Source organism: Bos mutus, chromosome 22, assembly GCF_027580195.1.
Source record: "Bos mutus isolate GX-2022 chromosome 22, NWIPB_WYAK_1.1, whole genome shotgun sequence".
Taxonomy (NCBI): Eukaryota; Metazoa; Chordata; class Mammalia; order Artiodactyla; family Bovidae; genus Bos; species Bos mutus.
Window position 1 is genome coordinate 23,832,602 of NC_091638.1, and position 12,012 is coordinate 23,844,613.

Here is a 12,012-nt window from a genome sequence, read left to right on the forward strand (position 1 = left end):
TTGATGCATTTTTAAAAGATGTTTTAAAAAATATGTTAAATAATGTTAAGGCTTTCAGTGAAATGATCAATTAGGATATTTAATGTCTAGTATTGTCAGAAACAAAGTTCGGTACTAAACTGTTCATGAATACGAGCGTCTCTTTAGCATCTCAGGATATCCAATGATATCTGTCTAAAGGCTCTTTATGTAAGCAGCACTCCATAAGTATTTGTTGGTTTTACTAATAGAAAGTATATGCATGGTAACACATGCTTTTAAGTCAACAAACCTGATGTGAGGTTTTGGATTCCCTTTAACTTCACAACTGAGCTTCACTTTTTTCTCCTCAGAGTCCAAAGGGAACATTACATGACTTGGTTCTTGAATGAAAATTGGACCATGCAGTGTGTAGTCATCTGAAATGAGAAAAGAAAATGTCCCAAAATGAACACATTCCTGATAGGGAGAATTACAGGAAATAACAACGAAATAAAAATAAAAGAGGTAAACAAACAAAAAATAGTAATACATGACAGATTCAATCCAGCCTCTGGATGACATTTCCTAATGAAGAGTAATCTTTGTGAATTATGAAGCAGTAATATGGACTCTCGTATTTCATAATGATGACTTATTTTACCAACAAATTCCAGAACCAAAACGGCTTGGCATTCCCTTTTCTCTTCTCCACTTCTTACTGTTCTATCCAACCCTAGTTCAGCCTCTGATTTTGTTCACCTTTTGTGCCTCCTACATGCCTTTAGTGTGGCTGTCATCCTGGGAGGCTGTCAAATGTCACAAAGCTAAAATGTTTCTCCTCTGTAATGGGATAACATAGTTGGAAGTAAGCCATAATGACTTCATAAGTACATTAATAATGAGAAGCACCAGTATACTGCTAAAATATGTATAAAACTTTTAGAAATTGCATACATAGGTAAATAAAGAATAACCTAGAGTCATGATGCTCAAATTATGCTTGGCAAATGAATACTTTTTTTAACCTGTTATGAACTAATACATGGAGGCACTTGTGTACATATCACACAGCTGGGACTGACTCAGGACACAAGTTCAGTTACAGCCAGACTAGTCTATTTCAACTTCAAAGAGGCTTGAGTATATTAATACAAATGAGGTATGAATTTCTAAATTCTCAGTAGCAGAAGCAAGACGCACAAAATTTATTGTCATGGAGCTGCAAAGTTCAAAGAATGGAATAATCAACAAACAAGATTTGAAGTAACAATGTAGTGTGCATATACTCCTAGAGCAAACACCTAATAAATATTGGTCAAAACACACCTCATCACTGAAACCTTGCACAAAGCCTCGTGTCCTTGACTTTTGAAGTAAGAGCCTGTGTGCATTCGTGCTTAGTCATGCCCATGGACTGTAGCCCACCAGGCTCCTCTGTCCATGGGATTTCCCAGGCAAGAACATTGGAGTGGGTTGCCATTCCCTTTCCCAGGGGATCTTCCCAATCCAGGGACCAAACCCACATCACGTGCATTTCCTGCTTTGAAAGGTGAGTTGTTTATTCACCAGTTCCATCTTTGCCTGCCAGTGCCAGAGATGCAACAGACATGGGTTTGATTCCTGGGTCAGGAAGACCCCCTGAAGTGGGGCATGGCAACCCACTCCAGTATTCTTGCCTGGGAAATCCCGTGGACAGAGGAGCCTGGCCATTTACAATCCACAGGGTAGTAAAGAATCAGACACAATTGAAGTGACTTAGCATGCATATGGAGAAGGCAATGGCACCCCACTCCAGTACTCTTGACTGGAAAATCCTGTGGACGGAGGAGCCTGGTAGGCTCCAGTCCATAGGGTCGCTAAGAGTCGGACATGACTGAGTGACTTCACTTTCACTTTTCACTTTCATGCATTGGAGAAGGAAATGGCAACCCACTCCAGTATTTTTGCCTGGAGAATCCCAGGGACAGGGGAGCCTGGTGGGCTGCCATCTATGGGGTCACACAGAGTCGGACATGACTGAAGTGACTTAGCAGCAGCAGCAGCAGCAGCATGCATGCACACACATGACTCAACAGTTAATGATTGAGAAACGTGAAGATATAGAAAGAGAATAGCTGTTGGTCTGGGGAACTGGTAATAATCCAGACTATACAGCTGCTACACAACTGAACTTTCAGTTTCCTTAAAGATATAGAGAAAGACCTGACACTCACTCCAAGTTGTTTTTTACAGGAAGCAGACCCCTACTAGATGAAAACTACAGAAACAAAGACCCTAGACTGGATCAAATCAGAAAGTTGATGATGCTTGAAACTTCACCTTGATGCCAACCAATCCCAGGATTGTCCATGAGTTGATCACACCCTGTTGTTTGAACACTATGAAACTCCTCACTACCCCTCCGGTGGGTGGGGAGGGTCACACAATTTTGAAGGCATTAGCCTGTTGTGGCTGCTTTGGCCTGGCAAAACATTAAAACTCACATTTTGTGCCTCCTACCTGCCTTTTGTGCTCTGTCACCCGAGAAGCCTGTCTAATGTCACAAAGATAAAACATCTCTGCTCTGTTAAGGGGATATCATAGTTGAAAGCAAACAATAATTTCGTAGATATATTAATAATGAGAAGCAGCAGTGTACTTAGTCTCTATGTTCCTATTCTGCACTGATAAACAGAGTTTCAGCAACACTACCCATAACAGGAAAGTGGCTTTCATTCTTTACAATCTCATTTCTTTTTTCCTAGAAGGTTTTTCTAGACCCTCAGGTCTTCCTTTAACCACATGATTTATAAACTATATCTCTTTGTGGACAAATCTTTGTCTATTACATGCATTTGGATCTTTCTTTCCCCTTCTTTGGGCTGTAAGCTCCTGGACAGCATGGCTGTATCTTATCCATTTCTGCTTGTTTTGTGGTACCAACTACACTAGCTTAAACATCAAACATGGTCCATAAGGATTGTTCTATTTGAGGTATTTTTCACTTTTTAATGTTTAGCCAGCTGATTTAAGCACTGCCTAACAAATTCTGAGACAGAAGAGCCAGTGACTATGATGTAAAGTGATACTGAATAGCACCCTATAGCTAGCAATCCGTTTTCCCCTTATATGTGATTATTTGGATGGATGTGAATTACAACTGTGATCCTGGAAGACCTTAATAACCAGCCTTCTGTTGATAGATGATAGGATGAGCCTGAATTCATTCAGGTGAACCAGGACGGAGGAAAACGAAGAAAGCAGATTTGGGCATCTAGGTGAAACATGATAAGGTGACTTCTTTTAAGGCTTTTAATCCAGGCTTTAGAACTTTGCATATTGAGGTTAGGGTAGAAGAAAAATTATGGACTCAAGAAAATCAAACTGAATGGTATTTTATTTTAGAGGAATAGGGACAGCCTCTGACCTTGTTGAGAGAACAACCAGAATATGGATTCAGAAAGACTAGGAACCGAGATTCAATGCCTTTTGTCAGCTAACTCTATGAACTATGGAGGACCACCTAGTCTCTCTAGGCTTCAATCTTCTCATCTATAAAATAATAGCACTGGAGTCAGTCAGCGCTTCTACACCAGCTAGGAGGAGGAAGAAGTCATGAATATCTTCCCATAAATACAGATGCACGTGACATCCTCATTCAAAGATGTCATGAATTTATTACCACCACCATCCTCTCTCCTTAGTCCATGTATAAAATCTCATGCTAATGAGAGATTCAAACAACGAAAACAGAATTTTTCAAAGAACGCATAATAAAAGCATGGAATAAAAGTAAACAAACATGTATCTTTCTAAATACTCATGGTTTAAAGTCAGATATTTCAAAATCTACATATTTACATTTCAGATTTTCAACAATGACATAGTTATTTTCAAAACAAATTTAGATATTGGTCAAGGGTCAGTGCAATTCAATCTCAAAGAATTATATGAATTTTTAGCATATCTTGTTAAGTGACAAACATTACTCATCAAGGTCACTAACACAGCAGCAAGTTGGGTAGATTATTTTCTAAGAGATATATTTCTATTGCTCCAATTCCAAAATTATGTGTATATATATATATAATATCAATCATCTCAATTCATTGGTGTTCCCTGATTTGAATTTCATACAGAAATACAGTCTATTACTAGTAATTCCAAATAAGAATAAAACATAATAATGATTATCCAGGATGCAGCTGAGAGGCTGTGGATTAACATCTGTACTATTTCTCAATGTATCCATGCCATATTTAAATAACAAAAAGGATATTTTTTCTATGTATTTTGTAATAAGAATGATAATAATGATGTTTTGCATTCACTATAAATAACACATTTCATCTAAAGTTTTTATTTTCTCTTGGTTAACCAAGCTCACTGCCTAGAAATTAACATTAGCATAAAGGGACTGGCATTTCAGTTTTCATCTAAAGAAATTCACTGCCTCAAGCATGAACTATCTGGTTTCACAAAGATGGAGGGGGGGATTTTAGAAAGTTGCAATCTAGGTATAGAAAACATATCCTAACTTTAATAGTTGTAAAATCAGGGTTACTAGTATTTTGAGAAAAGAATAAGTTAAAGAGTTGTTTTATTTTCCCCAAACACTGAGGTGCCTGGGTTAAACCACCCTGAGAGTGACATTCTCAGATGAAAGATGGAGCAAGGCACCGCTTAAGCTTGTTCTGTGTGTTGTAGTCACAAAGTGACTTTCAAGTGGCTTGAAGGATTATATAAAAGACTCTGCATTTGCCAAAAGACTTTGCATTCACCATTTCAAACCTGACAAGTTCACCCTTTCATTTATCATAGTAAGTTGTTCTATATAAGCAGTCGAATGGCCATGATCATCAGCCTAGCGAGGGAAAGGAGCAACTCAGAAAGCAAGAGGAAAAGATTAATAAGCCCATGCACCTCAACGTTAGACTTTGGACCACCTGTATTGTAATCATGGCATGCTTATTTTTTTAAAACCCCAGTCCAGACTGACTACACTGAAAAATCCAGCATCTCTGCATCTTTTAACTTAGTTCTCCAAGGGATTCTTTTGTACACTGAAATCTGAGAACTACTAATACAGACCCTTCTGATCCTAGATCTCCATTTCATAAGAGCAGAATATCAACCAACACTGGCTTTGCACTCACCTCTAGACTTTCTTTTTTGAGCAAAATCTAACCAACCAAACCTTGCGTGAAAATACTTAGGGAATTTTAGCACATGACTAATGGTTTTGAGGTAAGCAGCCAAAAACAGAACACTATAAAATGGACCCACACAAAGAAAATGATGGATCTGTCAAAGTCAGGGACTAAAGCGGTATAAAAGAAGCCCCCCTGAGAACACTCATTGTTGAATTCAAGAAGCTTACTGTGAGAACACCCAGGGCTGCACCACATTGACAAAGAAGAGGCGTCCTTGGGGAGACCCACTCATCTACCACCCTTTAGTAAAACTTTATCCACAACAAATACACACAACATTCTTGCCATTGTTGTTGTTGTTCAGTCACTAAGTTGTGTCTGACTCTTTGTGACCCCATGGACTGCAGCACACCAGGCTTCTCTGTCCTTCACTATCTCCCTGAGTTTGCTCAAATTCAAGTCCATTGAGTTGGTGATGCCATCTAACCATCTCACAATCTGTTGTCCCCTTCTCCTCCTGCCCTCAATATTTCCCAGGATCGGTGTTGTTTTCAATGAGTCAGCTCTTCACATCAGGTGGCCAAAGTATTGGAGCTGCAGCTTCAGCATCAGTCCTTCTAATGAATATTCAGGATTGATTCCCTTTAGGATTGACTGATTTGATATCCTCGCTGTCCAAAGGACTCTTAAGAGTATTCTTCGGCACCACAATTTGAAACCATCAATTCTTCAGTTCTCAGCCTTCTTTTATGGTCCAACTCTCACATTTGTACATGACTACTGGATAAACCATAGCTTTGGCTATATGTACCTTTGTCGGCAAAGTGATGTCTCTGCTTTTGAATATGGTGTCTAGTTTTGTCATGGCTTTCCTTCCAAGCAGCAAGTGTCTTTTCATTTCATGGCTTTATATGTAATGAATCTCATCTTATTTAAATGACAGCCTGTTGGGAATGATGTTTTCATTTTGAGATTATAAATAGGTGAAAAGTCACACTGGTGCTCTGTTGCCTTGAAGTTAGAGAAACAGGCTGACACTGTTTTTAGGGATCTCTCAGAGGAGCAGAAGATAATGATCTTTCATGCTTCCAGGAATGCTTCCAGGAATTCTAAAAAATCAAAGTTAAAAAGGAGGACAGGGGAAGCAGACTGGTGGCCAGAGCTCAGATATAACTTCAAAGATTCCAGATCCCTAATCTCAGTCCCAGCTTGGGGATTTTAGTGCAAAAGCTGATACCTGTACACTCTAATTTTCTGGGTTCTCCTCTCCTTGGCAACTAATTGCCAACTGGTCACTAGGTTACTTCTAGCACACCACCCATCATCCCAAAGTCTATCCCACAGAAACTGTCCTGGACCAGTTTCAGAATAAAAGGGATATTTTTACATAAAAGAGAGAAGATCTATGTTAAAGAAACCCTCCTTTCATGTTTCAACAAAGAGAGGAGAATGTCTGGATTTTCAGTAAAGAGTAAAGATTTCAAGAAAGTTGAAAGGGTTAGTTGCTCCATCATGTCCAACTCTGTGACCCCATGGATTGTAGCCGCCAGGTTTCTCTGTCCATGGGGATTCTCCAGGCAAGAATATTGGAGTGGGTTGCCATTTCCTCCTCCAGGGGATCTTCCCAATCCAGGGATAGAACCTGGGTCTCCTGCATTGAAGGCAGATTCTTCACCATCTGAACTACCAGAGATTTCATGACCAGAAACTTATTTAGGTTCAAGATCAGGCTACTCCTAATCTTTCTCCCTTTTTGCTCATCAAAGATTTAAAAGTTACTAAAAAACACTGCCAGTGATTCTTAAACACCTTTTTGCATTTGATTCTTTTGTTTTTAGAATCTGTTTTTTTTGCGGGAGACAAAACCAATGTTTGTAAGTCAGCTTCTTCCTGTAACCTCCTTGCAAGCATCCCAGAAATAAAATGTAGCGCCAGGGTTACTCTTCAAAGTTTTAGACTACTGAAAGAGATGCAGAATCATGGAATTTAAATTAGAAGAGATTATTTAATATTAAATGTATTTTTCCAGATCACAGACTAAAATTGCACTATATCTGTAATGGAAACAAAAATGATTTTCATCTAAAAATAAAATGATATTCTAAGAGTAGCTCAGATGGTAAAGAATCTGCTTGCAGTACAGGAGACCTGGGTTTGATCCTTGGGTCCAGAAGATCCTCTGGAGAAGGGAATGGCAACCCACTCCAGTATTCTTGCCTGAGAAATCCTGTGGATAGAGGACCCTAGCAGGCTACAGACCATGGGGTTGCAAAGAGTTGGACACGACTGAGCGACTTCCACATACATACATAAAAAAACAGTAATAAAACAACACTCTACCATTAGATGTGAGTAAAATTACTGATATCTCAAAGCTGCAGATAAAATAAGTAATAGCTAGATGTCACTTATTTTAGATGCAGTTTGGGGACATAAATGATTTTGCTCTCTATTCTATTGAATTATTCTTTGAATTAATTCGACCCATTCCTGTCCCCAAAGTCCCCAGTTCAGCTCAGTTCAGTTGCTCAGTCGTGTCCGACTCTTTGTGACCCCATGAATCGCAGCACACCAGGCCTCTCTGTCCATCACCAACTCCCAGAGTTCACCCAAACCCACGTCCATCGAGTTGGTGATGCCATCCAGCCATCTCATCCTCTGTTGTCCCCTTCTCCTCCTGCCCCCAATCCTTCCCAGCATTAGGGTCTTTTCCAATGAGTCAACTCTTCCCATCAGGTGGCCAAAGTATTCGAGTTTCAGCTTTAGCATCAGTCCTTCCAATGAACACCCAGGACTGACCTCCTTTAGGATGGACTGGTTGGACCTCCTTGCAGTCCAAGGGACTCTCAACAGTCTTCTCCAACACCACAGTTCAAAAGCATCAATTCTTCAGCGCTCAGCTTTCTTCACAGTCCAACTCTCACATCCATACATGACCACTAGAAAAACCAAAGTCCCCAGATGTCCCTAAAATTCTCTCTTTGAAAAAAGAACGTTACTCTTTTAGGCTACCAGGAGCCAGACTGGGCTCCTGGGAATGGATGGGAACAGTCTGAAGTTTTCTGAGACTGACAAGAATGATGGTAGATGCCAGGAAGCAAGACAGAGGTCTAAGTATCAGGTCCCAGGCAGTAAGAGTAGAGCAAATCCGATTCCAAGTGAAAGGTCAGCACAAGATAACATGCATAAAGGAGCAAGCAAGGGAAGCTTAAAAAATCCACTGATGCTAAATATAGATATTTTTATAGGGCACCTGTGAACAGTACTAAAAGGTAACTGAGATTGAGAGGAAAGTCATTAAGGGCCTGAGCCATACCAGACAGCAGGGAGGAATTCAGGGTAAATATTTCATAGAAGATGACTTAGTAAAAAAAAAAAAAGTCAAGGTAGCTTTAAAATAATGATTCCTCAAAGCATGGCCTAGTAACCTCATGTATCAGTATCATCTTACCTGGGGGTGCTTGATAAAAGACAGACTTTTGAGCCCCTGTCAGACCTACTGGATTTTTATTATCAGAGCTCAGCACCCTCTGTTCATTACTGTGCTTTCTGCAGGTGGAAAACTAGTACCTTCAATTATGAATTGAGCACAGATGACTTTCAGCCCTTGACCAATTAAGGACACCAATGAAGAAAAACAACCCTGCAGAGTTTTGTTCCATGCGCTAGATCACTCTGAGGCAACCATGTGGGGTGGGGTGAAAGGTCGTGTTTTGCAAGCATAGCCCTTGGTCAATGTGCTTCTCTTTTGGTGGAAATATTTTTCATCTTTTGCAAACTCAGTGACACAACTCTGCTGGGAAAGGACAAACAAGCAGTACTATGATTTCATCCTCAAAACTAAAAATACCAGATTCATTTCCACTTGTAATTGCTGTGGCATTCACAGGTGTTGCACCTGAGGGTTGCATAAGCTCTTCATCCTCATGGCAGGTAGAAAGTACCCTCACAGCAGCCAAGAATCCAGGACCATGATATACAGTCAGTCTTCCTCTGACACCAAACTGGCTGTCTGATTAAACACCTGGTCTTGGGCAGACACACTTCACTGGCAACAATCTCAACTGGGGAAGCAAACTCTAGGAGACCTAATGTAGAACACAAGGGCTTGAGTATGAGCTCAGAACACAAGCCCATGAGCTTAGAAGTGAGTTTTATCCGGGTTACATCTGGAGGACAGGTAGACAGTTGCATTATGCATGCTCAGAAGCATCCTGATGCAAACCACAGTGGCTTTGCTGTGTTATATCTTTCATTCTGCTTTCTGCAGAGAGCCCTTTCTCCAGAGAGTAAATGCTCTGTGTGTGTGTGTGTGTCTGTGTGTAAGTAATCAAGGGGGAACACACTGTCTTATTGGATTGCACAGCAAAGCAAAGCCATGCTACTGGAAAAGGTAGTCCTGCTAAGCTGGTTTGTTGGGCATGCTCTAGAATCATGGTCCCATTTCTCTTTTTCAGGGTGGAAGCCTAGTGAGGAGAACCAATTATTCCACATGGGAAAACACAGGGCCCACTGTGTTTGGTTGGCTGTGCACCATCTCCTCCATCCAGCCTTTCTGATGATCACAGAAAATCATTATGGCTAAAAGCCCTAAGTTCAGCAGCATCTCTGTGGGTCCAGATTACTCACAAAACATATGGGCTATAACCTAAGGAAATTCAGAAACAAATGAAATATTGTAACAGTGATTTTCCTGAGTGTGAGAATTCCTTTAAAATTGAATCACTGATTGTAGAAATGATGATGGGACAGCTGTCAAACTATCATTACAAATACAATGTAGTGTTGTTCATCTTTATTAAATAAATAGTGAGGGACGTTCAAAGGCCCCACACAAGGGCCTGTGTGTGAAATCAGCTGCCACACAGCATTTTTGTTGAATAGTTATTCCATCTGGTTCTATTTAGTGGTTCAGTTGAATGGAGGAGAGGCAAAACAGATATCAGAGGAGACAGAAATTCCTGCTTAAAGGATAAGATGCTTCTTTCATTTGTCCTTGCTTTCATCTTCCTTATTTTAACCCCCTCAAATCAGCATTTTCAAACAGCAAGAAGCAGAGAAGTCTATTGACAGAAGGTATATGTGTGAAAGCAGAAAGAAAAGAAAATCTGAACAAGACGTAAACTCTCCCACTTTTTTCTTTGTTTTCTGGTTAACAAAATAATGCCGCTGCTACCACATATCATGTCAGACATAACAAGGACCTAATCGTACATCATGCCAGAGCTTAGCAATGATGGGGAGGTGGGCAAGTGTGAAGAGATACAAGTGGTCTCTGATTAGAAAAATTCCACGTTACTGGAGGAAGCATTTGTAGGGTCATCCTACTCTGACCCTAACTTCACATTCTAACCCATTACAGGAACAATAGATTCATTACTCCTTAAAAAAAAAAAAAAAAAAAAAAAAACTGGGCATTTGGGGTTGCTAGATGCTTAGAATGGATAAGCAGCAAGTTGCTACTGTATAGCACAGGGAAGTATATCCAGTCTCCTGGGATAAACAACAACAGAGAAGAATATTTAAAAAAAATGCATATGTGTGTAAAACTGAGTCACTTTGCTGTACATGTACAGCAGAGGTTGGCACAGCATTGTAAATCAACTATACTTCAATTAAAAAAAAAAAGTAATTGGGTGACTGTGATGTCAAGCCCCAGGTACAAAAAGAAAAATTAATTTTCAACAAATGCAAATATTCTGTAACTCAACTGGAGGCAAAACTGACCTGAACTTATGAGAGGCTATATATAACTTAGCATGAATATTCATATTTTTTTTGCTACATAGTTCAAATGTGTTCAATTATGGAATGCTGACCCAGGTTCAACTGGAGAGGTTATATAATACTGGGCATGTTATGTGGACCACATTTCTTTCTAAAATCAGAAGGATTCTTAATTATCAAACATTTTTGACCCAAACAGTTGCTGATTAGTGTTCGTGTGCCTGTACTATATGTCACTTTCAAGGTTTCATGTAGAGGACGTACAGTGCGCAAAGAAGACGCCATCCTGCCCTCAGGAAGGCTTGTTTTAGAAGGACAGACAGACAATACTCAGATAAGTCAACTTTGTATTTTTAATCAATAGACTATTTTTTTTTAATGTCATCACATTTGATGGGAATGTACCATTGTTGGCCTGCTTTTCCCACCTACACAGTTTCTCTTGGCCGCATTTCAGCACAGCATCGTCTTGTTTCTCCACCTTCCTTCAGGTCCTCGGCACCCCTCCCCCTTCCACTGAGGACCCACGCAGTTCTAAGCTTTGCCCACCTTCACTGACCCAGCCTCTCCAGACAAGTGTTCGAATCCCGACCCCACAAATGGCCCACGTCATCCTTGATGTAACATAAACACAACACAAAGGCAAACATTTGGTTGCTTTATGGACTCACTCTGTTCTTACAAAAATAGTAAGCAAAGGACTTTACAGCTAGGCTGAGGCCAGTAGGTACTAACTTTACAGTCATTTAGCATCCTGAGCTCCTTGTTGCTGCTTCTTTGCAAGTGGATGGCCTCCACCCAATCAGGATGAAGGTTTGTTGGGCTTTTGAGCGTGGAAAGGGGTAGCCAGGATGCCCAGCTTCAGATATCAGTTCACTAGGAGCTAACGCTATCCTGGGTTGGGGCCTCCTCGCCAGGACGAAAATGAATCAGGCAATAATGAGAGGTCACAGGCAGTTATGGACTGAAGCCAGGAATACCTCCCAACTCTCTAGCCAAACTTGCACTTGCCCATTCCAAGATTTATTCTTCTTCTGATCACTGCTGTTGTTTGGTCACTAAGTTCTGTCCGACCCTTTGCAACCTCTGCAGCATACCAGGTTTCCTTGCTCTTCACAAACATGAGTTTTCTCAAACTCATGCTCATCGAGTTGGTGATGCCATTCAACCATCTCATCCTCTGTTGCCCCCT

At 40.4% G+C, this 12,012-nt stretch overlaps 1 protein-coding gene across 6 annotated transcripts in view; it reads right to left on the bottom strand.

The window, feature by feature from the left end:
• CNTN4 (contactin 4) overlaps positions 1-12,012 on the bottom strand; it is a 1,023,175-nt gene that overhangs the window by 344,699 nt on the left and 666,464 nt on the right. For all 6 annotated transcript variants that reach the window (XM_070359500.1, XM_070359495.1, XM_070359496.1 and 3 more), the window contains one exon: positions 272-398. In XM_070359500.1, the coding sequence (XP_070215601.1) occupies positions 272-398 (127 nt within the window). The remainder of the gene's footprint in view (positions 1-271; positions 399-12,012) is intronic.